Here is a 26637-nt window from a genome sequence, read left to right on the forward strand (position 1 = left end):
AACTGTCCTAGAGGCAGCTGACACTCTTAGGTCACCTCTATTCTCCAAATAATTCCATAATACATTCTGATTTTTGTCATATCCAATCCATTCTCTATGCGGTTAGCATCCATCAGGGTCTCCTGTTGTGGGACTAACCAACACCCTCAACTCGAAGAGGTCACTTTTTGATAGTTGCCTCATGGGGTGTTAAAATGCATTTGCTGTAGTTATTTTCTCAAACTCTGTTATAATGTGATTGTTTGTTTCTGTTTTTTACACCCCCTGATTTTCAGGCAAATCAATGAGATGAAACAGAATGAATATCCCAAAAACCTAACAGTCCAAATCCTCCTCCTGGATGCTGACAGCTGTACTTCTGTGAGTAAAACTGAGACCCCACTCATCAGACCAATACTGCATGGAGATCTGGAGTGGGTATGGGGCTATTATGCTGATGATGTATCCAGCAACCTTGCTAAAGTAGCTAGGCCCTACTTGAGAGGGTGATGAAAGAGGACAGTCTAAAGTTGTGGGCTTCATGCCTGGCTCACTGGTTCATCCTCACCTTCTGATGGTCCTTCCCTCAGAAAAGGACTACAAAATCCCATTGCATTGCTAGAGTTCTGAACTGTGTTTCACTCCTCTGCTAACAGTGGAGGTACCAGTCTGGGTTTCATCTCTAGCAGCATGATGTTTGAGTCCCACTGAGATTCTGTGGTTTGCATTTCCATTGTGTTACTTTTGTGCCGTGTTAGAAAAGTGATAGAAATAAGGTGGTGAGCATTGTTGTTCCATTGTAATATCATTGTGTTTAGGAATGATCCTACTGTATTCCCAGGTTGGTCCAAATCTCCCACGGCCAGTAAAAATACCAGTGTATTATCAAGCTAATAAATTAGTGGTAAAACCCTAACCTTCATGATGTTATCGTTGCTTCATGTTTGGCAATGTCAGACACTACCCTGCCTAAACAGGTGACAAGACAGTAGCATCTTGCCTTGATTTTCAAGCCATGTGACAATGTTACCAAACCTCAACCCTCACCATTTCCAGCCCATTAACTTTCTAAGCACATCTTTGTCTTCTTTGCCTAGACCACTACAGTAAATGTGTCCAACACAGAAACGGCAGACAATGTGATCAAGAAGATAGCTAATCAGCTTGGACTTCCTGTAAGTAGCCACAGCACATCCTGCCAGATATTCTGTTGGGAAGGTGGCAACATCTGTTTTACAGTACGGTACAGGTACAGATATGGCGGAGTTTGATAAAAATTGACAATGACTGGCTCTAGTTAGCCATTAGAACACTAGTATTCTCCAGATTACAGAGAATATGTTTGTCCAGATATAAAGATTTATAAAAACACACATCCACATAATGGACCAAATTCAGGTTTTGTGTAAGTAAATGCAACTCCATTGATTTCCAGAGACTTACATCCACTTCTACCAGGGCTGATCTTGGCTCAGAATCTCCAAACAGTTATGAATAGAGCTCTGCAATTACTGAACAAATCATTGCTAGTATCAGCTGAGCCTTTGCTAACAGTAATGGTCCATCACAATATTGAAGAGAGGCCAAACAACATCCCAATAAATTAATGCCAAGGATAGCAGTGCAACACGTTGACTATACAATTAGGTGAAGCCTCATTTCTTATTAATTATTAATTTCTTAATAATTATTAATTAATTTCTATGGTGTCATAAATTAACATGCAAATTTACATACCCATAGCTAGTCATGTTCCTTGCCTCAGAGAGCTTGCAATCAAAGGGAGAAATGAATATTCCATCTCTTTCTTCAACTTGCATAATGAGTGAACATAAAATATTATGCAAGCTGATGGAAGATAGGAAATACTTGTGCCTGTGTAAATTTGAATAGCAATATTTGTAACCTTACATGTCTGTCAAGGCAAAACACAGAAACCTTCTGAACTGAAGCTTGTACTGAGTGTTGCACTCATCCCTTTGTAGCCAGTAAATGCCACCATTCCTGAGGGGTCTTGGAATTGAGTGATGATGTCTGATCAATATGTCAAGAGACTTCCTGAATCTGAGTCTTCTGTGTGGATGTTGGGGAAACCCTAGTTTGTTTTCATCCTTCTGATTACCTTTCTCTCTCCCTCTCCTGAACCTTTCATCTTCCTCTGCATGTCAGACAAACAGATTTTGAGAACTTGTCGCTCCTAACCAGGCTGTTTTCCCAGATGTTTACAGCTATTCATTTCCTTACGCATGACCTGTTCCACTGTTACCTCTTCCAGTAGTTTTGTGTGCTGTGTCCAGCTTCTCCAGTCCCTCTTTTCAGTTCTTGGCCCCCTTTTATATGTTTCCCTTCTTTTGCTCAATCCACAGGGTAGACCAAGTGACTACCACCTCTGGGTGATATCAGGAAAGGATGACTCTGCTTATCCCCTTATTGGTAAGAGCTCTTCCATTTTTCCTTTAGGTATGCAAGCATGTAGGTGCTGATGTAGCAGGTCAGTGATGATAATAATTATAATAATAATAATGTTGGTCACTGAATAAGGGAAGCCTCTCTGTCTCTTTGCAAAATCCATCTCAACTTGCATGCTGGCTCTTTAAAGATCTGGTGTTGCACTCACAATCCATTGTTAAGAAATGCTGTGCACCCCTGGGTGTGAGCTCTTGGCATCTATCACCTTCAGTCAGTTGTTCCACACACACAAAGGACTTGCCAGATTGGACTCTATCAATCAGGGCTGAGCATCTCCCACTAGGTCTTGAGTGCCTTCAGCTATTATTGACTTCTTGGGGAGCAAATCACACCCTAACACCTAAAGCATAGCAAGGACCATGCAGCATGTTGCGTTAGATGGTAGCAATGGCTTCCAATCTTGCAGGGGAAGCAGGTCTTGGCAGGTAGGTAAGTGAAGGAAGACATGTTTTAAAACGTATTTGATGGTGACGTTTAAGCCTGCTATCAAAAGCCCAAAGTATTAATCTTTTTTGTTTAGTATTTATTTTTCAAAGCAGTCCAGCTCAGATTTAAAGAAACTGTTTTTCAGGCAAGAGGTCATAGCCCATTAAGTAGATGATTCATTTCACAAGGCTTTTTGTGTTGCTTTAGTCTGAATACCCACTCTAATCTGAAACCGATCTCACAAGGAGACACAGGGCATTTGGAGAAATGTGCTTTGCAAATTGTTTATTTGAAAAGTTCCTTTTTTTTTACAATTTCTGTTTAGATTATAAAAACTTTGGGAGGTTGGAAGGAAAATAAATGTGCATATTGGGGTTTCAGAGCCAGGGCACTAACAGGGCTTTTCATGAGATGATTTCAGAAGCACACAACTACCAAACAAAATAAAACACAGTGTTTTGTCTTATTAATTCCAGGCATTAATCTTAGAAAGTACCAAAGCTGAAGTTTGCAAAAAAAAAATATATATGTTTTTCATATTTGCATGATTGGCAAAAACAAGACAGTGAAGTATGATTAAATGTACAATTAAAATTAGACAGAGTATTTACTTTGGCAAAGTGTATGAAACAAGTCTCTCCAATCTTTCCCATAGCAATTCATAACAAATTCTATTATTAAGTATGATGCTGTGATAGAATCATATTTAGGGAAGGGCCATTTGGATAAAATAAGAATCAAACCCAACATGAACTTTTTCTGAATTCAAAAAACTTTAGGTATTTGTTTTAAGTTTTATTTTAATATATTTTCAAATCTTTGCAATTCCTGTCAGAGGCCAGAATCCCCAAAATACCAGAAGATACAGTGTCCTCCTGGTATTTTTAACATGAGCAGGCTATGAAGTACTGATCCTTTTGAAAGAGACAGGCTTCCCTTGTGCTACTGTAGTAAACACAATTAGAATTCTATATGTGATCTAGCAATGGGCAGGGAACAAAGAATCACTCTGTTATACAATATCCAGATCAAAGGTGCTCTGAAGCATCTAAACTGCGGGTTGCATATCTGAACAGAACTTTTTAAGGTCCAAGCATCACTCCCACTATTTTGACCAATACCCTGAGGGCTGAACTGATGATTAGCTACCTAACTAAATCTTTTGAGGTTCAACCATAAGATGTAATGGCTTGAGTCATACCCCAATGGGCAAGTTTCGTACTTGGATACAGCATCCAGTGATGACTGTCAAAACATATTTCTTATGCAGTGTAGTTGTAGATGTATTGGTCCCAGGATATTAGAGACAAGGTAGGTGAGATAATATTGTTTATTGGACCAACTTCTGTTGGTGAGAGAGATGAACTTTCAAGCTACATCGAGCTCTTCTTCATTTCCCAGACCTGAAGAAGAGCTTTGTGTAGCTTGAAAGCTTGTCTCTCTCACCAACAAAAGCTGGTCCAGTAAAATGTATTACCTCCCCCACTTTGTCTCTCTAATGTGTATTTGGTCATTTTAAAAAGTGGTTACTTTCCCACTGTTGTTGAAATTGAGATGTGGTTTCCTTTCTGGATTGATTCTCCCATCGGGTTTGAGCACACTGGTTTGTTATTGTAGGCTTGCTCTGAAGAGCTTGTTGTCATCATAAGATTGTTATTGTAGGGTTGTTTATGAGCACTTAGCAGCACATGTTGGTTTGTGATTGTTGGTGTTTCTCGCCATGTGCTGGCTGAGCATGCTTATTTGTTATGGTCATTAGTGAAGGGAAGCACCTGCTGGATTTTTATTGTAGGGTAGCGTGTGAGCACAGGGTAGTGAACATTAGTATAGGATATGTACACCACTTGGTTAATTGTAGAATACCTCATGAGCACAGGAATTCACACACTGGATTGTTGTTGTAGGGTAGCTTGTGAGTAGAGGGACACACATACTGGTTTGTTACATAGAGGTGTGCAAATGGAGTGTTATCTAGGATGGCAAATAAAGATTGGGTTGATGGCTTTTGATTGATTGATTGATTTTAAAAACAGTCCTGACATATTTATAGAGTGGTGGGGGGCATGTAAATAGTGACACCTCCATAAAAACACAGATGTGTGCCTTAAGGTAGATGGATCAAGCTTTATGCATGTCCTTTGGTGTCTGTTTAAAGTAAATAAAATTATATTGTCTTTCCAAATGAGATTGTATTCACATCTGATAATGTGAAGCTATTAAGGAAACAATTCTCCGCACCCTTCAGTGCTCACACACGCAACGAGAGCTCAGCCTCCATCCTTCAGGAACCTTTTTCATATCTCCAATAGCCAGTATTATAATGGGTTACCAAACCCAGGAAGTTATTAAAGTAAACTTTCCACTTCCACTACAAATAAACGAGCTCAGAATGTGTGCCTCAGAGAGGGGTGCGTGGTTAGTAGATAGTGGACTAGGAGTCAGGAGAGAAGGGGGTCTGTCATAAATATAAAGGGAAGGATAACAACCTTTATGTATACAGTAACATAAAATCCCTCCTGGCCAGAGGTACAGAATCACTTTATCTGTAAGGGGTTAAGAAGTTCAAATAACCTGGTTGGCACCTGACCAAAAGGACCAATAAGGAAAAAAGATACTTTCAAATCTTGCAGGGGGGAGAGGCTTTGTTTGTGCTCTCTTTGTTGTTTCCTCTCTGGATGGAGAGAGAGACCAAGCAGGTAAAACATATCCTGAAAACATACCTGAAATCATACATTTACCATTACAGAAATTGTAAGTAAAGGCAAGGAAATGTGTTAGATTATCTTTTGTTTTAGCTTGTGATTTTTCCCTATGATGAGAGAGAGTTTTATTCCTGTTTTTTGTAACTTTGAAGCTGAGCCTAAAGGGGAATCCTCTGTGTTTAAATCTTTTTATTACCCTGTAAAGTTACCTTCCATCCTGATTTTGCAGGTGTGATTCTTTTACTTTTTCTTTAAATAAAGTTCTTCCTTTAAGAACCTGTTTGATTTTCAGTGTCCTAGGGACAAAGGACCTGGTCAGTACTCACATTATTCTCAAGCCTCCCCAGGAAAGGGGGTGAAAGGGCTTGGGGGAATATTTTGGGGAACAAGGGACTCCAAGTGACCCTTTTCCTGAATTTTTGTCTAAATCACTTGGTGGTGGTGGCAGTACTGTCCAAGGACAAGGAAAGGATTTGTGCCTTGGGAAAGTTTTTAACCTAAGCTGGTAAAAATAAACTTAGAGGGTCTTTCATGCGGGTCCCCACATCTGTACCCCAGAGTTCAGAGTGGGGAAGGAACCCTGACAGGGTCTATTCCTTGCTCTGCAACTGGCCAGCTGTGTGACCTTAGACAAGTCACTTTGCCTCTCTGTTTTCCCTCTCACCCTTGTCTGTCCTGTCTTTTCATGTAACACCAACAGACCCCGGTCATCAGCAGGCAGGATCAAACATGGGGCCTCTGGAGCTAAATGCATGAGCCTCAGGCCATATGGCTCTAGCTAAGGCTATAGAGTAGACTCATTTATCTCTCTCTAAGTGGTCTCATGCCACTTGATGGGACAGAACACCACACCCAGGAGGTATGTGGGTTACATTTAGACTGTAAACTCTTCACAGCAGGGATTATTTCTCACTATGCATTTTGTACAGTGCCTAGCACAATGGGGCCCAATCCTAGTTGGGGCCTCTAAACACTACTGTAATTCAAATCTTAATAAAGATGCGTTCCTCTGCATTCAGATTTGGGAAGGCTGAGGCATGAATGCCTAGTGAGGCCATTCAACATACGCTTCCAAAATATCATTTTAAATCTAAGAGTTGCTGCATTGATCTTTACACTCCCGTCTGTGTTCTTCAACGCAACGTCACATCTGAAAACGCAACTGAACCTTCACTTTTATCCTTCTCCCTTTTCCTTGGATTTCTTTTCCCCTAGTGAATGTAGTGCTCATCTAAGTTCCCTCTATGCTGCATGGCCACGTAGCAGCCTATTAAGCTGCGCGCAGGCACTCAGGGCTGCGGTGAGGAGAGATGCCTCTCCTCCAGCTCTGGACCTGCCGCAGCGGGGAGAGGTGCCCCTCCCGCAGCCCCAACCCAACCCAGCCCCGCCCCAGAGCTCCCAGGGGAGAGGCACCTCTCCACCCCAACACAGGTGCTGCTGCAGGAAGAAAGTGCTTGGGGAACTCCTCTCTCCCTGCTGTAGCCCCAGGGCAGCCAGCACCCCAAACCCCTCATCCCTGGCCCCACCCCAGAGCCTGCACCCCCAGCCAGAGCCCTCACCTCCCTGTACCTCAACCCTCTGCTCCAGCCCTGAGCCCTCTCCGACACTCCGAACCCCTTGGCCCCACCCCCACGACATGAATTTTGTTATGTGCACCAATAAGAGATGATGTGTCACACATCACCTCCATATTGGTGCACATAACAAAATTCATTCTCCACATACTTGGGAAAAATTAGAGAGAACACTGGTGCTCGTGCAAGGTTCTAGGCTGAAACCCTCTTCAGTCAAAGTTTTCTCTTTAGCCCAGAGCATATGCAGCATTGGCACAGCAAAGCAGGCTTCCCCAAATCTTTGCCACTGAGCAGTGCACCTCACCTCTGACCTAGAGGAAAGCATATCAGGGAGTAATAGGAGAGCTCTGTCTCCATGGCCCATTCAGTCCTTGGGCTCTCTGATGGGATTGCCACCAACTCACTGCTGTGGAAGTTGTGAGATGTGGATGTCTGACCATTACAAACCAAACCGGGTCCCCTAATTGCTTTCACAGCGTGAAATTCATGAGTTCTGCATCCTCACCTGATCTTTCTGTGGCTCTTGTTTCAACAGGTCATGAGCATCCTTTCAGCATCATATTGAGCTGCCTCCGAGACTCTGTTGACCAGCACCAGGGAACCAACAACAACACACTCCTAGCTGATGGGACAGAGGCTTCCCTCCTGGATCAGTTTCCCAAGGACAGGCAGTGTCAGTTCATCCTGAAACCCAGGCCCCAAGCTCCAAGACAGCTGAGGGGAGGTGAGAGCCCAGATGATATCGTGTGTCCCTTCAAAGAACTTGGGAGCTCTCCCTGTGACAATTGCTCACTTTCTGTTGCATTGTGTTTTTATTTTAGATAGACACTCTCTGCTTGAATATATCTGCAGTGAAAGGAGGGTTGATTTTGTCCCTTCATAAATCAGAGCCTGTTCCTGCTCCCACTGAACATACATTGACTTCAGGGTAGCAGGACTTCACCCTTAACCATTACTTTGGCTCTCATTACCAAATTTGAGGTGCTTGATTAGCATTCAACAGAAAGTTACAATCCCCTTGGATGAATTGCTATGCGCCACACACAGCGTCACCAAAAAGACCATATTTAACTCTCTGACCGGGTCTTCTCAAGAAGCATAGGAGACATGTTGTCTCTGAGGTCTTTGTTTATTGACTGGCTAATGGTTTACTGATGCCTTGAACTCATCATGTAATAACATCCATGCTAGAGCCATTCAAATGATACAAGAATTATCCATGACAAATGTATTTGCCAATTGATGAAAAATGCGCCAGTAGTTTCTCTGATGAATATTATTTGACCCTCTGTAGAGCTGCACACATAAAAAAAAAAGATGATTCACAGATAACGTATTCACCAAGAGATAGAAGAAGTTAATCTTCTGTGGCTGAATGCACAAAAGAAGTTATGTGCCAAAGTTCGTGTTTTAAGCACCTAAGTCCCAGTTTCAGGTTCACTGTGATGAACAAAACTCCTGCTGAACCCTGAAAGTGCCTAAACTCACTTAGCACCTAAGTTTTTGCACTAAAGTTCCCTAGGTGCCTCTGTTTCTCACTCTGGGCATGTGCATGGCTGCCTGCCTGTGGACATTCAGGGGCCTATCTCCCTACTAAATCCTGGAGTGATTCCCAAAAAAAGGGAAGAAAGGCACTTGTCAGCCTAACTCGCCTGATCTGACAGGTGTGCTCAGAAGCTGCCTACCAGATCCGTCCCCTGTAGGTAAGCTTACATGAAGCAGCAGCCCCTCTCCACCCCGTAACATTATTAACCCTCAGTGCAACAGCTTCAACTTGAGAGACTGAGGGACTCCCTGTAACTGTAAAATATCCGACAGCCCAGTGGTAGGGCACTCACCTGAGAGGTGGCAGATCCCTCTTCAAAGAGGGGAACTTGAACTGTTGGTCTCCCACATCCCAGGGGAGTACCCTAACCACTGGGCTCCTCCTCCCTCCACCCACTTGTTGCTAAGATAGTGCAGGCTACCTAAATCAAAAGGGGGTTCCCAGCTAAGACTCACAAACAGAGTTAGGTGCCTCCCTGCAGCTTGGACTTAGGCGCCTATCTCTTAGAAAGGGGTGGAGATTAGCACCCACCCACCCCCACCATTGGCTCCCCACTTAGCCTACAGGCTTTTGTGACTTGCATTCTAAGGTGGCTAGCTCTCCCCATTCATTGTATAGGAGCCTAGGCACCTAACTTGGGCTTTGTGAATAGTAGTGATTTTTTCCAGGCCCCTAAAAGTGACACGTTGTGGCACACAGCATCACAGCGCCTAACTCTGTTGGAGCATTCAGCCCTCAAAGTGCTAGGGAATATGCCTGGCCAACTCTAAGCCACTCGCTGCACTGCAGTAAGGAGACACATGACTGAATGGTGTCCCAGCATTAAGGCTGCCCAGCCCTTCTTCACAGCAGATAAATTACTTTTATTATTGTTGTTGTTGTTGTTATTATTATTATTTTATTATGACTAATATTTATTACAGTAGTGCCGAAGGGCCAGCCAAGAATGGGCCCCCATCGTGCTAGACGCTATACAAACACTTTGTGCGATGGCTTGTTTGTGAACTATTTGCCCCTGTGGGTTTTCACTGGGAGACTGATCTTACTCTGCCGACAGGATTTAAGAGACTTCTCCCAGTCAAGACTCCCATATATTTCCAGTCCATGACAAGGAATTTTGACATTCTATTTCACTGTAATAGATATAAACCCATCTGCATGACTCTGATCCCCCCCACCCCATGGCACAGTCCTTGCACAATGAGCACATTGTAACACAAGGGGCTCTTGGCTATTTCAGAATCCTTGCAGAAACATACCAAGAGGAAGAAATCTTTGATTGACTGGGCTTTGCGACGGACTTCCAGCACCCCCACGGGCAGCCCAGCATCACATTCTCCACCCACCCCACGGAAACTCTTTGGCCTGTCTTTGTCCTCTGTGTGTCCTGACGGAATCCTCCCCAAGCCTATTATGGTAAGATGGGGTTTATGTCATGAATCCCAGCATAAGTTTGAACAGATCATCTACCCATCCACCTCTGTATCAGTCGTCTGTGGTATCTCTGAGGCTCCTGTCACCCAGTTGTGTATGGGCAGGAGGAAAAGTAGTACTCTCCTGTGCTATAACATTGATTCAGTACTCATTCAAAATCATGAATGAAAGCATCCCCTACAGAGTCACCCATATCACTTCCTGTACCATCTAGGTTTTCTTGAGAATCTCCTATCTAATGCTGACCAGCCTTAGCCCTGCTGAGTTTGTGAGGTCTGACACAATATGGGTTCAGATGATAAACCCTTCTAAATCTATCTCGGGGCTGGGCTTTCTCCTAGGACATGCTGCTTCTGCTGTACCATGAAGGTCCCTCCACAAGGGGCATTTTCAGGCGCTCAGCCAATGCCAAGATCTGCAAGGAGCTGAAAGAGAAATTGAACTCTGGAGATGATGTCCAGATGGATGGCGAGTCAGTCTTTGTGGCTGCAGCAGTCATCACTGTAAGTTACTCCAAGCGATACTGCCCTCTGGGCTAAAATATACCCTAGCACAGCACTTTGCATTCAGTGAGGGGAGTAACATGATCCCGCCAGCCAGGGGAAAGCATTTTTAATTGGGCACATTCTGCATACCCCGCCCCCATCTCATGGCTGGGTACATGTAAGAGAGGAGACATGTCCCTGCATGCATGGAGATTTTCTGCTTTAACAGTCTTTAACATGCAGAAAGGAATATTGGCCCTCAGGCCAGTATCCCTTTTTGTACCTTCTAATGCAAAACTACAACAGAACCTCAGGCAGCAAGGGGTTAAACAGATTAGGGCTGTGTCTGCACTGCTGGCACTGCACTGAATTACCTGCATTCAAGTTATTCCTGCCAAGTTAGCTAGCTCAAGTGTTAGCGGCCACACTGCAGTATAACATTCGAGCTGCTGTGTCCCCACTGGCACGGCACTCATTGGTGTATGTCACTAGGACTTTGGGGAATTCTTTGTGTTACAGCAAGTAGAGCTGCTCTGTGAATTATTTCCCAGTGAATTGTGGAAGAACTTGTCGGAAGGCACTGGAGGACTAGTAGCACTTGAGTGAAGCTTACCTGTGTCCACACTACAGAGTGGTTGTGTTAGCAGCTGATGAGTTGTGCTAATTCAAGCTTTAGACTCTACCTTCTGATGGGCCAGCCAACGCATGTGAAAAGCACCACTGCACTTGAATTAAGGCTGGTTGAGTGTGGATGGGACTTGAACTGGGGCAACACTCAAGTTATAACTTAACTTAAATGAGATGAGAACAGTTCACATCTGCACTTGAAATGTGTTCCCAGTTCTCAACTTGTTGGCCAGCCTACAGGGTAGAAATCTCCCCAGGTCACTGTTTGATTGAAGGGGGATTCAGACTGATTCAAGCCATATATTAGGCTGTGGAATAGTATCCCAAGGGAAGTGGTAAAAACCCCATTGTTTGGACATTTAAATCTGGACTAGACAAAGCCCTGGCAAATGTACAATAATCCAGCTCTAGCCAATGAATGGATTAGACGGTCCTTTTTTCTTCTATGACACACAGACCAAGTCTGTTTGCAGTGCTGCATGCCATGGGGAGCAGGGAGGCTTTGTGGGAATTGATTTGTGTCACGTTTCATTTTATTGTGTGTTTAATTTAAATGAACGTTTATGCGTCATGAAATAAATTATTCAAAACTGACCAGAATGCTCTGCATATATATATTTAATTCAGGATTTTCTACGAAATATACCTGATAGTGTTCTATCCTCAGACATGCACGGGCTGTGGATGGAAGCTGTGGACACAGTAAATCGAGGGCATAAGACTGAAGCCATCAAAAGGTATGTAAATGTCCCACTGTATCTCTCTTGAGGAGGCATGTATCATTTCCACCCACACAGCGTAGTTACCATGTTCTAAGAGACTCCTTATATTGCTTTAGGCCAGTTTACTGCCCTTGAGCCATTGGCTGTTGATGGGTATGCGTGCCAGTTGCTAGCAGAGTTGGTCAGAACATTTTCATCAAAACAATTTTTTAGCGAAAGATGTTGACATTTTTGACAAAATTGTTCATGAGATTTTTTTTTCTTTACCAAACCACCGCCCTGGCCCCTACCAAAAAAAATCTTTTCTGATGACCAGTTGTAATTACTAGAATTCAAGCAAAGAAAGGACAGTGATTTGGATTTCAGTGGTACCATTGGATATAAATGGAATTAGATGCTTAACTGTGGTGGTTCTTTCTTGCATGAACAAAGTTAAAACGATAGCCACATCAGTGTGATAGTCGGGAAGGAGTAGCCTGCCAGACATAGTATCAGGAACCTGATGAGGTTATTTACCTGCCTCAGACTGGCACATTGAGCAGGACTTGTCCATTAGCATCACATGGGCATAACCCATATGACAAATCTCTTCCTGTACCTAGCTCAGTACAGGGTTTTTTTTAAACGGTAACAGTTTGGCTGGTCCTCCTTCCCCTCAGATCTTTGTACTGTAGGTCCTAGCAAAGTGCATCACTGTCCGTGCTGCTGGCATTGGTCTGTATGTGTGTCCTCCAGGCATTCTAGCATCTGTTGAGGCACTATGGACTAAAGTCCAAATTTTCCGAGAATGCATTAGGCAGCATGGTAGGTGTGAATGCACAAACATGATAAGGACATAACTGTGCGGTGAACATAACTCAAACCTATTTGTTGTAGAGGGGTCAGATGAGAGTGTCACAAACAGGTTACAAAAATGCCATTGTACCTGTAGTATAGGCAGGGCTTTTGAAAGTCAATTGTCATTTTTGGGGACCAGGTTTTACAAGCTCCTTGTTTTGCTTTACTTCTTTTTCCTGGGTAGTTTGGTGAAGCAGCTCCCAGAAGCCAACCTCATTTTACTCAGACACCTGTTTGGAGTCCTGCATCATATTGAACAGAATTCAGGGGAGAATCAGATGAATGCATTTAACCTGGCTCTTTGCATAGCTCCCAACATGCTATGGCTTCCTAGCCCCACTGGACCTGAAGAGGAAAGCCGGTCTACAAAGAAGGTAAATACTCTTGGTGGGATTCTGCCCATGATTTTTTTCCCCCTTCCCATCTCCTATGACATGTTCTTCTGCAGCCTACAAAGGAAATATAAAGTGTTAAACTACTTTAGGTAAGTAGCCTTTTTTGCTTCAACACCACCACACTGTGCAGATTGCTGTGGGGTGACTTGGCCACCGAGGTTCTCCAGGGATGGAGGCACCAAAAGAAGTCATGATCTGCTCTAACAAATGGACTTCCTTGCTGGACATCTTGTGCTGGGAGTGGCTAGGAGGGCATTTAGCATTCCATTAGAAGGAAGGAAACTGCCTCTCCATCTGAAATATCTAATAATGATAGCACCATCCTGCAGAGAGGAACAAATCTAACATCATGACACATCTCCCCAGAGGCAGAATATTGCCTGTGAGATGATGACAATAATAATTAGGACCACAGGATTTGCTGTGTCAGCTCACACTATTGGTCCATTTAATCCAGCTTCTTGCCTCCGGCTATGGCTAATACACAAGCATCCAAGCTAGAAGAGGTGCTTTCTAGCTTTCTGAGCCAAAGAAAAGCTTCGGAATTAAGTGTTGCATTTGTGCAGAGAAAGGCATCATCATATTGTCTCCCTGGGCTAATTTGTCTTGGAGGATAATAAAGGTGGATATATTTTCCTCAAACTGACCCCAGTGTTTCCTCTCCTTCGGCAGGTGGCCTTGTTAGTGCAGTTCCTGATTGAAAACTCAGCTGAAATTTTTGGAGGTGACATCACTTCGCTGTTTCAAAGACCAGACAAACAAAAGTCAAAAAGCTCTGAGGATTTCCTGGGTAAGGCTGTGGCACCTCCCCAGGGATGTCTGGTCACTCACAACCGCTGTCAAATGCCTCTTACAAAGAAAATTACAATTCCCACACTCCTCATTCAGGGGAAACTAGAAGAGAGGATTCAATTGCAGCCAGTGCTTTCCCTTTACTTCCTGCATATGTTTTGATGAGGGCATTGAAGGATGCAGGCACAGCACCACAGATATGCATCCCTATTTGGCTGGCTTTCCCCTTCTCCATTACCCCACTGCTGTTTCCAGCTGCTCCAAGTTTTACAGACAGACAATTTGCCTCAGAATTCATGGAGCAAGCACCATTTCCCAATGGCCTTTTTTTTTAAGTGGAACAGTTTAAACCAATTTTCTAAAATTAGACTTGGTAGGTCGGAATTTAAAGGGATCCATGTGCCTCTACTGAATACACACAGAGTGTGGTCTAATGATGAGAGGCTGAGTCTTGTGAGCTGGGACTCTGGGGTTCCATTTCCACTTCTGCCACAGACCTGCTGTGTAGCCTTGAGACAGTCATTTCCCCCACTCCATGCCTCATTTTCCCCAACTGTAAAACATGGTGGAATAATTCTCCTTTGCCTCGCAGAAGTCTTGTGAGAATTAATTAATTAACATTCATAAAGCACTTATAGATTCATAGATACTAAGGTCAGAAGGGACCATTCTGATCATCTAGTCCGACCTCCTGCACAGCGCAGGCCATAGAATCTCACCCACCCACTCCTATGAAAAACCTCACCCATGTCTGAGCTATTGAAGTCCTTAAATCATGGTTTAAAGACTTCAAGGAGCAGAGAAGCCTCCCTCAAGTCACCCATGCCCCATGCTACAGAGGAAGGTGAAAAACCTCCAGGGCCTCTCCAATCTGCCCTGGAGGAAAATTCCTTCCCGACCCCAAATATGGCGATCAGCTAAACCCTGAGCATATGGGCAAGATTCACCAGCCAGATACTACAGAAAATTCTTTCCTGGGTAACTCAGATCCCATCCATCTAATATCCCATCTCAGGGGATTTGGCCTATTTATCCTGAATATTTAAAGATCGATTACTTACCAAAATCCCATTATCCCATCATACCATCTCCTCCATAAACTTATCAAGTAGAATCTTAAAACCAGATAGATCCTTTGCCCCCACTGCTTCCCTTGGGAGGCTATTCCAAAACTTCACTCCTCTGATGGTTAAAAACCTTCGTCTGATTTAAAGTCTAAACTTCCTGGTGGCCAGTTTATACCCATTTGTTCTTGTGTCCACATTGGTGTTGAGCTGAAATAATTCCTCTCCCTCTCCTGTATTTATCCCTCTGATATATTTATAGAGAGCAATCATATCTCCCCTCAACCTTCTTTTAGTTAGGCTAAACAAGCCAAGCTCCTTAAGTCTCCTTTCATAAGACAAGTTTTCCATTCCTTGGATCATCCTAGTAGCCCTTCTCTGTACCTGCTCCAGTTTGAATTCATCCTTTTTAAACATGGGAGACCAGAACTGCACACAGTATTCTAGGTGAGGTCTCACCAGTGCCTTGTATAACGGTACTAAAACCTCCTTATATCCCACTTGAAGATCTTCAAAGGGAAGATACTCTATTGTTTCAGTTATAGAATATGGCTGCATTTTGAGCTGGAAGGGAGTGAGAATCTGAGATGCTGGACACACACTCAGCACAGCTAGCCTTTCCTGCCATTTGCACCACCGCAGCTACCCTCTATTTTTAGCACACTAGTTTGATCAGAGCTAGCATGGGTTTGTCTCCTCAAGCTGGGTATCGCCTCCATCTCAAAGTGCAGACATACCCTTTGGTACCTAGTTGATAGGCACTTTGGCAGGTAGATAGGAACACAGATAATTATGTGTATTTCTGTAGAATTGCAGAGTTAATTTGCATTCTCTCTTCCCCAGGTATTGGCATGGCTCAGCACAATGATTCCTCTGATGAGATGGAATTTGCTGCCTGTGACCAAAGCCCAAAGCATCATCGCGTGCCTCAAGCCATCTCCATGTTTGACCCGTCCAGTGGTTTGTTACTTGAAGAGGAGCAGGAAGACTGGGATCTGTTTAGTGAGATCACTGCCTGCTACCAAAGCAAAACCAGGAAGAATGCCAGCGCAGACAGTTATGATCTCCTAGAGGAAGAGGGCTCCTTCTGCTCCATTGACTCAATATGTTCACTGAGTCCTGCAAGGGATCGGTGCTCTTCTGAGCCCAGTGTCTGCCTCCGCTCTCAGCTCCCCACCCAGTGCCATGAGCCGGTGGCCCGCCAGTCCAGCTGTGATGCCACCATCATGCATAGTCACACTGATTACATCCAGAGGCTCAAGCAGTTGCAGCTGGAGAGCCAGAAGCTGATTGATGAAGGCCTGAGCCTTGGGCTGAATAAGACCAGACAGAATTTCTGGCAATCACCTCAGACCAGCTCTAGGGTGAAGAAGCTCAGCTTTCAGAAAACCAGCTTGTCCAACAGGTCCAGCTTCTCCAGTCTTTCCTCGACCACCACTTCCCCTTCAGCCTCCTCACTAAGCTCCTTAGACAGCGCTTTCTCCTACTGCTCTGAGTCCTCAGCCTTCAGCCCCACAGATGTCTCCTCCCTGCCTTTCATGTTTGGCACCTCCACCCGACTCCATGCCTTGTCTCCAAAGACAGCAAAGAGGTCCCTGAAAGAATGGAAAAAGCCCTTGACATCTCCCTTGCCCTTGAACTCTGGTGACTTGGACTCATGGAGCAAGTATGAGCAGAGGGACATGGGGAGCAGTCATAGCATTGGGGAAGTGAAGGGCTTTGCACCCATCAATGGGGCAGCCATGGGAAGCCTGTTAAATGAGAGTGACTGGGAGGAAGAGGAAAAACAAGCGAGATGTGCGAGGAGCTCTGGACAAGCTCTTGGAAACCAATGTTATTTCAAGGAGTCTGAATGTAAAACAGATCCCCCCACTCATATCCCAGCCAATGAGAGCTCATCAGCGATTGACCAGCAAGGGCCCAGGGAGAAATCAGTTAAGCACATTGAGATAAAAGGCCCAGAGGTTTCCCTTCCCAGGCAGGAAAGCCTGAAGTGCACCAAGATAACCTTTTACATGGCCCCAAATAAAGGAAGCCCACGGAGGTCTCCAATGGAACAGGAGGATGAGAGTTTCTCAGTGAGCGTCCATAGCACCAAATCGAACAGCAGCAGTGACCAAAACACGTCCAAGAGCCAACAAACAGTAAGAGTCCATATACCCCAGACAGTGTTCTATGGGCAGAACACCCCTTTGGTGCTGCAGTCTGTCTCCAGGAGATACCATCACGAAGCAACGCGCCAGCGGCTGCAGGTGGAGTGCAAAGAGACTACCCAAAGCATTCCCCCTGCAGAGGGGTTGACGGACGATGCTCAGCAAGTGGCATCTGCCAAAAGCCACAGGAAGAGCATCAATGCCTTCAGCCACACCATCTCTATCATCCTCCCAGCCACCATCCGCAACACCGTCAGGGAATACTTCAAGCACGACGAGGCTAAGAACTGCCATGCAGCGGATGCAGAAGCTGTGGAGAGCGAACTCATCCGGGGCAGGGTGGAGTGGCTCAAAAGCCAACCACACACAGATGCATCTCCAGAGGAGTGCAAAACAGTGGCATTTGCAGAAGAGACATTTGTCTAGGAGAGGCGAGAGTGGGAACTGTGATTGTTTTTTATCCAGCATGCTGCGAAAATGTTCCGTAAGATACAAGTGAGATGTGAAGAATCTAACAGTCTGTGTGGGTCAATAAGTGTGATGTGATGCTAATGTGTAATTAATGTTTGGGTTTGGGGTTTTTTAATTCTTTGCTACCTTTTTTCTACAAAAGGTACTTAACTGACCAATGCCCAGTGGGCTGAATCCTCCCCTAGAGTTTTAAATTAGCTGAATTGTACAGAGACCTTCATCTGAATTTCAAGTTCTCCTGATTGTTTTGCCTCAAGTCATAGGTGTGGGTGGGTGAGTGAGGGGCTTGAACAGCGAACCTATCTTACATTTCATAAAAAACTCAAGGTGGATCCTTAACAGTGGAGCAAAGCTTTGAGTCACCCTGCAAATTTTTAAAGTTCGCACAAAACCCCACAATGTTGTTAATTTTTTGTCACCAATGTTTATTGAAATCCAAAGTATGCTGCTTCACCCCTAACTCAAAATGCACAGCTAATTCTTCTTTCTCTAACCTCCTTGTCCCCCCATAGTTTGGCTTAGAATTGAAGGGTTTTCTTTGTTGACTGAGGCTGGGATTTCAAAGACACCTAAGGGAGTCAGTTGCCCAATTCCCATTGAGTTAAAGGATTAGGCACCTTGAAAATTGCAATGTTGATCTGTTATAGTGCATCCACTTTCTCTTCTTCTGGCTTCCCCCAACAAGTATTTGGTGCAGATCCTCAGCTTGTGTAAATGATTGTGGCCTCACTGTCTTCAATGGAACTACAGTAAAACCTCAGAGTTACGAACCCCTGGGGAATGGAGGTTGTTTGTAACTCTGAAACGTTTGTAACTCTGAACAAAATGTTATGGTGGTTCTTTCAAAAACTTGCAACTGAACATTGACTTAATACAGTTTTGAAACTTTACTATGCAGAAGAAAAATACTGCTTTTAACCATCTTAATTTCAATGAAACAAGCACAGAAACAGTTTCTGTACTTTCTCAAATCTTTTTAACTTTCCCTTTATTTGTTTAGTAGTTTATGTTTAATACAGTACAGTACAGTACTGTATTTGTCTTTTTTTTTTCCCCCTTTGCTGCTGCTTGATCGTGCACTTTTGGTTCCAAATGAGATGTGTGGTTGACTGGTCAGTTTGTAACTCTGATGTTCGTAATTCTGAGGTTCTATTGTATGACAATTTACATTTGGGGGGGTCTTCTCCTTGGTTTGTCTCAGTGAGTGGCTGGGCCTATATAAGTCTCCTGGAGGAAATAATTATTTCCTGGGGACTTTAACGGATGGTGAAATTTCGAGAACTCCCTTCTCAGGTATAGAGGCAGTGAATGTAGGGATCCTAATTAAATCCTTGACCATTCTTATGAGGAATTGAGTATGGTTTGGTTTTGGCATGATGTCCAAGGAGTTGTGGAAGTAGCTGAGAAGTGTTGCCGAGTGGATACTGAAGTAAGGTCCTCTCTGGCCAGAAAGCTGTCATGCAGTCCAAGTACTGCACTACATATGGCTGAGAGAACAGCAGCTGTTGCACAGATACAGCTTCCCCCGAGTAGTGATTAATTCCCACTCAGGGAAGTGCATCCACCAATGTGTCGACTGACTGCAGCAGGCCTGGATCTGGGGAGAAATACAAATGATGTGAGTTTTAGAGAGGATTTAATAATGAAGCTGCCAGTGATTCATCAGGACACGAAACTTGAAAACATAGCCTCAGAGCATCTGAACCACTGCGTTCAATGAGCCTGTCCTGAAATCCTCAAACTTGTTTAGAAGTTAATGATGCTGCAGTTCACTTCCAAAGAGGCTGATGCCTTAGTTTGATGGAGGGTAGGAATTGCAGGTTTCTATAGATGGGAAAAGTCACAAAGGTTAAAGGTTTTTGGATGTTTGGTTTGAATGTTTTGCAGGAGTTTCCAAAGCTGGTCCCCATACTGCCACACCCATCTTGTTAAAGTGAAAGCAGGGAGGACAGAGAAGAGAAAAGCAGAGCCCAAGGAATTTGTGCATTTCTATTCACTGCTTTAGGGCCTGATCCTTCACAGTGCTAAGTGGTTCCTACAAGCTGCTGAACACTTTCCTTTCCCACTGCTGGAGTTGCTCAGCACCTCCCAGGACTGGACCCTAATGCAGAGGGAGGTAATGTCTAATCAGTACAAATCACCATCACTTCTCTGATCAATGCCCCTGGAAATCACCAGGGAAGAAGCTTGTCCCGTGATCTTTGGCTTTTCCTGGTAAATTACATATCATCAGAGGAGAAGAGAGCACAATAGCCCATTTTCAGGGTGTACTGAGCTCAGTTGGGTACGTGCAGCTTTTGACAGAATCTGTGGCTCCTTTTATTCCTGGCTCACCTTGATGGCCTTTGCCTGATGAAAGATGTATATAATTGTACTACAAAATGCCCACAATCGTTTCCCTCACACATGCTCACTGGAGAGATGTTCACCTTCTTTTCCCAAGCTATGGTTGTAATTATTTCAATAAAAGAAACACAGCTTTGTTTGTCCTTTAATGCTTGGCATATGCCTAGTGTTTCCTTGTATTTAGTTCTACAGTAGTTAGTGCTGAGTAGAAGCGCTGGATTGACAGCCCTGGGGTTGATGTCTTCTCTTGCTCCAGAGTCCATATATGGTCTGGGCAGCAGCAATACAAACTTCACAGACACACAAACACCGAGCCCAGCCCAGCGAGCTGGAATGCTCCTCCTCCAGGAGTTATGTTGCATCCGCATGCCCATTCTAGCTATCTAGTTACTTCTGTAGCGTTTAGCACTCTTAATACCTTAATTCCAATCCGAGGAATGGACAGACTGGAAAAAGGGCCAAGCATCATGCCAACTCTTCAGTAGGAGCCTACACTTGTCTATGTGACATCTGTTTGTGGCCTTGCTCCTCGCAGCTCTGACTATCTAGCCACAAGAGAAGAGACAAAATGTTGCAATGTCATTGCTGGATATGACGGACAGCCATACAATCTTAGCTCCTTCCCAACATTAATGCATTTATCCTCACACTATATCTGGGACATAGGGAGGCTCATTTTACAGATGGGAAATAGAGAGTTAGTGACTTGCCCAAGGTTACTAACTCTCTTTCCTTCCTTCCAGCCCTTGGCCTCTCCGTTGAGAAAGGTATCAGTTGTGTGTTTGTGCTGTGGATATGGTCACTAGGATCTGGACTAAAACCTATCATTTCAAAGCACTCACTGAATCACTATGAGATGACTGCCACTTTAGGTCACTTCAGCTCTAGCGTAGCTTTCAGTCAGGCTACTAAAGCTCTGTAGCCCAATTGTCTGAGCCATCCAGTATGCTTCAGTTTTATTTTGTAACTGTCACAATTGGGCCAGATTCAGCCCTGACAATGAGGTTGTTACACCAGGGAAGAATTTGGCCATTTTGATTGCTGTGAAGCTGTCATGACCTCTCTCACAAAATTACTTTTCACTGACTTGTGAAAGCAATCAGAACTATTCAACTAGTCTGACTTTAGCACTTGACTTTAATCATCATAGACAATCTGTTTGTTATTCTTTGTGAAGGCTGCACTTTAAGCCCAAGTGCTATTGATATTTGTATAGAATGGCACAATTTTGGCAGCAGTAGTTCATTTCCACTGCTGATGATTGAGGAAAACAGTTCCTCTTGGCACTTACCCTGGAAGGAATTGGGAATAGCTAGCTTGCTGAAAAAAGTTTAGCAGAACAAGTGTACTATTGCAATGCAATAAAAGTATTGGTATACGACGAACTGCATTTCTGCGGTGGCTATTGAGAAACTTGCAGAAGCTACAGTGAAATGAGTCAGCCCTTGCTGAAGTGTCCTAAGTTCCCCTTTCACGGCAGGTGAAAAAATCATACAAATTGAGAGCAAAGTTAATCTTTATTTGGAGGATCAGAAGTTAATCTGTACTCCAAACAGTTTAATGAATAGTAAATAGGTTTAGTGGCTGAGCTGTTCGCAGTCCAAACAAGGAGTTTTGGCAAAATCTCTCAATCCAGAGCCTTGGCCAAATGCAGAGCAAAAGCTTTCAAGTCTGTGTCACATAAAGACACTATGAATAATTCTGCTGACACTTCAGCAAGTTTTAAGAGCTAGTGTCAAGCTCAAGAGGTGCAAAATAGGCCCTTTGCTCTCTTGACCTAGGAATGTCAGGTCTGGGTGTTTCTCCCTATATATTTTTTCCAAACAAAGACTTGGGGGGAAGGCAGGCGGGGGGGGGGGGGAATAGGAGAAAAGCTTCCAATAGCTCAATGCTGTAAAGCAACCCTATAATAACAACCCACTATGCACCAACCCAGTGTGCACATGTAATCCTACCAGAGAAAAGCATACGCAGCCCTACGCTGTGAACATCTCTCTATGCTGCCGTGCTCATGTAAGAACTGTGTAATGACAACCATGCATGTGCAGGCCCATAAGTAACCCTACAATAACAGGATCATGTGTGTATGCTCTTCACATTAGTGGACATCTGTGGTTGCAGGGAGAGAGGCATTTAGCACAATGGGAGGGGACTGACGGTGGGAAAGGATTTGACTCCTTATCTCTGGTGTCTTAACCCTGAAGTTTTTAATATTTTCTCCTTCATAGTAGTGGAGAGCACAGCTGTTTGTGGTCTGGGGACCCAATGGCCCCTGAACATGGCCAGGACATGTTGTGGGGGGAGGAGTGGGAGTGTGTGGCGCAGGCCAAGTGGCCTTTATTCTCCTGAGCCATGGATGAGCCATGGCTGCGGGGATTGCAGTGGGGTGTGATGCCTCCTCTCTCCCAATCCTGATCCCTTTATGACTGACTTTTGAACTCGTGTGACCTGTTAGCTATTTTAAGGCCCCTCATTTCTCCTCACTGAGCTGCTGTCAAGGAAACAAACTTTTAGTGTAAACACCCCTAAAGGCCTACAGCCTTTTCCTTTTCCAGCCTACATAAACAATTCTGTACTTGCTGGTTAGCCAGAAATTACCCACGCTGAGTTAAGGCAACCAACCCTCTCTCCGCCCCTCTCTTCCATCCCAGTCCTGCCACCCATTAGCCTCTGCCAGTTTCACAAGGTTCAACAAAGTCAGAGGCAGCTCGGAGGTCAAGCATCCACTAAAGCTCCCCTTTAGGGTGGATCATACAGCCCCCAGCTTATCCTGTGTTAGAGTTTTAGTGGATTTCCCTCTTGCTGAGGGAAAAACGGTTTGTGGTCACCACAAAGCTTCTGAGAGGCATGCTTGAAAGGCGGAAACATGCTGACCCACAGAGATGACTCATTTGCACTAACTCTGTCCTTGGCTAACATAAACAGGGTGATACCATCAGCCCCCTCCACATCCACCCTTCCGCCACTAGTCAGCAGCGCAAATTTGTGGTCACTTTGTAAAGCTCCTACTTTGACAGGCCACAGCAGACCAAGAGATACAATGGCCATGCTTGCAACATTTGCACTTCTTTTAGGGTTGCCAGGTGTCCAGTTTTCAACTGGACCTTCCAGTCAAAAAGGGACCCTGGCGGCTCTGGTCAGCACAGCTGACCGGGCCACTGAAAGTCCAATTGGCTGCAGCAGCGCTAAGGCAGGCTCCATGCGGCTCCTGAGAAGTGGCGGCATGGCTAGCTCCTAGGCAGGAGGGCAGCCAGGGGAGGGAGTCTCTGTGTGCTGCCGGCACCACCCTAAGCAGGCTCTGCAGCACCCATTGGCCTGGAAACTATGGTGGGTGCAAATCTGGGGCACCACAGCCAATGGAAGCTGCGGAGCTGGCACTCCTCTGCCTAGGAGCCAGACAGGCTGCTGCTTTCTCTGTCCCCAGGAAATGCTGGGGCAGTGCTGGTGCAGGTGCTATTTAAGGGGCGTCCTGAGGTCAGCGCCTCCTGGAACCCCCGTGACCTGCCGGAGCCCTGCACCCCCCTCCCACACTCCAAACCCCTTGGCCCCAGCCCAGAGCCCCCTCCTGAACCCCAAACCCCTCATCTCCAACCCCTACAGCCCAAAGCCCTTACCCCCCCTCCGCAACCCACTCACCCAGCTCCTGCACCCCCAGCCCAGAGCCCCCTCCCACATGCTGAACCACTCAGCCCCACCTCCCCATCCTGGAGCCCCCTCCTACACCCCAACCCCTTTATCCCTGGCCCCACCTCCTCCTACACCCCACCCCACACTCCCCCACCTTCACCCCAATGCCCTGCACCCTGAACCTCTCCCATACCCCCAGCCCCAAGCACCCTCCTGTTCTTCCTAGCAGCTGCTCCAGCTAGGTGGCCCTGCTCAACACAAGCATCCGGCGGCTGCTTGGGGAGGAGCGGGTCAGGAGGAGATGCTCCAAATTTGCAGCTCTCTTCCCTGCTAGTCCCTACCCAGGAGCCTCCACTTCAGCCCTCTGAGCTCTCTGGGGTATGTTTACACTGCAATTAAACATCCTGCTGGCCTGGCTCAATGGACTGGGGCTGTAACATTACTGCACAGACATTTGGGCTCTCTGAGTCCCCCCCCTCCTTGGGGGGGTCTCAGAGCTTGGGGTTCAGCTAGCCCAAACACAGCCCCACCGCAAGACCCAGTCAGTGGATTTTAATTTCTGTGTAGACACACCCACCCACATTTCCCTCCCAGCAAGTGGGACACAGCAGCTGCTAGCAGAGGTGGCTGTGCTGGCCAGTCCCTCCCTGCAGGTGGTGTGTGTAGATTAGTGTGGTTTTTGGTGTGGCTCTGCCAGTGCATCCAGGAGTGGTGCAGTGGGGCTCGTCCAGTTTCCACCACTGGTCACTGTGGTCACTGCAACCCACGCAGTCAACAGGGCACATCAGGAGCCACACCAGCTGCCAGACACCTCTGTGAGCACAGCCTGGCACTTCGCACTGGTGGGTGCCCACCAGAGTCTGCAAAAAGTAGGTGGCTCATGTGGTCTGATGATGCCAACACCGCAGGCAGCACAAAAGGGGCCTGGCAACAGGGAATGCATAGCTTCAGTAGGCCTGATGTTCCTGAAACGGATGAGCTAGTCCCTGGCTATGGTAATCTCCCTCACACCCACATACAGACCCTTTATGCTTCAAATAAAGGACAACTTGGACATTATAGGAGAAAGTTTATTTTTAAGGACACCTCCTCAATGTTTTATTTGTGACGCACACTCATATACAAATAACACATTGTATTACAGTGCACAATCCTTCGCATGATTATTGGTTTCAGAGTAGCAGCCGTGTTAGTTTGTATTCGCAAAAAGAAAAGGAGTACTTGTGGCACCTTAGAGACTAACAAATTTATTTGAGCATAAGCTTTCATGAGCTACAGCTCACTTCATCGGATGCATGTGAGCTGTAGCTCACGAAAGCTTATGCTCAAATAAATTTGTTAGTCTCTAAGGTGCCACAAGTACTCCTTTTCTTTTTATGATTATTGGTGTATACAAGACAATATTTATTGATTTGATGTGTAAGTGGAACACTGGGCACCGAACGAAGGACAGGTGGTCACCCTGTGTGTGACATTCTAACATATTTCCTCTCAACCTGCTTTGGGACAAATCTAGGACACAGTACAGGTGAAAAAACTTGAAACAAAGAACACTAGAAAATCTATTGGTTAGCTGGATGGTAAAATAGGGAAGGGTCAGTTTCTGCAGCATTAATTACATTTTATGCAACCTCACCTTCTTAACATAGAGGAGCGATAATGAATTCATAAAATAACATCAATGCAATGTTAAAGTTATATATTTAAACATAAGTGTCAGGAAATGTTAACATTAAGACTCCCATAACATTAATTTGTCCACATTGCATATATTGTCTATTAAAGTATACATTTAAACAATTTAAGTAGTCATTAAGCATGGCGCAGCATAACTTTTTCCCCTGTTGTTCATTGTCAGGTATGGAAGGAGTCAGTCAGTGGCTGCAGCACTACTGGATACCCTACCAGGACAGTTGAGTGAAGGCAAAAAAATCAAGCTCCTACAATAGTCTCTTTAGTCTCTTTCATTGCAAGTGAGTGAGGCTCTTTTGGGGGACAATTAATTTTACAATCGTGTTTAAAATCTCCCTGGTGAGGTGAAGGGTATTTGAATCACACATTTCATCTCCCACATGTAAACTGTTGCAGCTCCAATCCATCTCCTGGTGCCTGCCTGGGCCTTGCACTGAAAATGAGCAAATGAGCAAGGGTGGAGGAGAGTGAGTGATGGGGGGGGAGAGGCGGGAATGGAGTGAATGAGGGATGGAGCCTCAGGGAAGGGGCAGGGCCTTGGAGAAGAGGCAGGGCAGGATGCAAGGCAAGAGTGTTTGGTTTTCTGCAATTAGAAAGTTGGCAACTCTACCTTCTCGCCATCAGCTATCAATACACTAATGTGCCAGGGATGGGGGAGTGGGGCTCTCTGTAACTGCTAATGCATCTAGTGCAGGCTGAGTGGAGCAAGTGGTGGGCGGGGGGAGCCAGCGGGGTCTTGGGGCACAGTGCAAGCAGAGCAGGCCAGGGACCCTTCTGAGCATGGGCCCGGCTCCATGGAGCCACTGGAGCCATTGTAATCCCGGCACTGCCCAGGAGACCCAGGCTCTGAGACTCGCTGCCATCGAGTCTTTCTTTTATTTTGCAGTGTAAACATACAGCCCTGAGCACCACCAGCGCCGTAGGCAAAAGTCCTTTGTACTTGGGCTTTTCCAGCAGCAAAGAGCCCTCAGCACCAAATCTGATCAGGGAGCATGGGCACCAAAGGCTTCTGATTAAACTGAAGCAAATTCATTCATGAGATGATTCAGGGTTCCCTGGGACCACAAGCCAGCAAATGGAGACTTGTGTCTCCCCTTCATTTGTCCTCTTTGGCAATAGCCTCCATCTCTTCACCCTACATCAGGGTGAGCAAACTTTTTGGTCTGAGGGCCACAGCTGGGTGGGGAAATTGCATGCAGGGTCATGAATGTAGGGCTCAGGCAGGGGGTTGGGGTGTGGGAGGGGGTGCGGTGTGCAGGAAGGGGCTCAGGGCAAGGGGTTGGGGTGGGGGGGTGC

The 26637-nt window shown here is 45.3% G+C and overlaps 1 protein-coding gene across 6 annotated transcripts in view; it reads left to right on the forward strand.

Moving 5' to 3' along the window:
- LOC119861307 (rho GTPase-activating protein 20-like) overlaps window positions 1–20171 on the forward strand; it is a 61162-nt gene extending 40991 nt beyond the window's left edge. For all 6 annotated transcript variants that reach the window (XM_038416310.2, XM_038416313.2, XM_043492224.1 and 3 more), the window contains 10 exons: window positions 276–360; window positions 1077–1154; window positions 2346–2412; window positions 7686–7874; window positions 9937–10112; window positions 10472–10633; window positions 11870–11979; window positions 12986–13175; window positions 13869–13986; window positions 15896–20171. In XM_038416310.2, coding sequence (XP_038272238.1) covers window positions 276–360; window positions 1077–1154; window positions 2346–2412; window positions 7686–7874; window positions 9937–10112; window positions 10472–10633; window positions 11870–11979; window positions 12986–13175; window positions 13869–13986; window positions 15896–17631 — 2911 coding nt within the window. In that variant the 3' untranslated portion in view covers window positions 17632–20171. The remainder of the gene's footprint in view (window positions 1–275; window positions 361–1076; window positions 1155–2345; window positions 2413–7685; window positions 7875–9936; window positions 10113–10471; window positions 10634–11869; window positions 11980–12985; window positions 13176–13868; window positions 13987–15895) is intronic.
- The last annotated feature ends 6466 nt before the right edge of the window (window positions 20172–26637 follow it).

The sequence above is a fragment of the Dermochelys coriacea genome, chromosome 9, assembly GCF_009764565.3.
Source record: "Dermochelys coriacea isolate rDerCor1 chromosome 9, rDerCor1.pri.v4, whole genome shotgun sequence".
Taxonomy (NCBI): Eukaryota; Metazoa; Chordata; order Testudines; family Dermochelyidae; genus Dermochelys; species Dermochelys coriacea.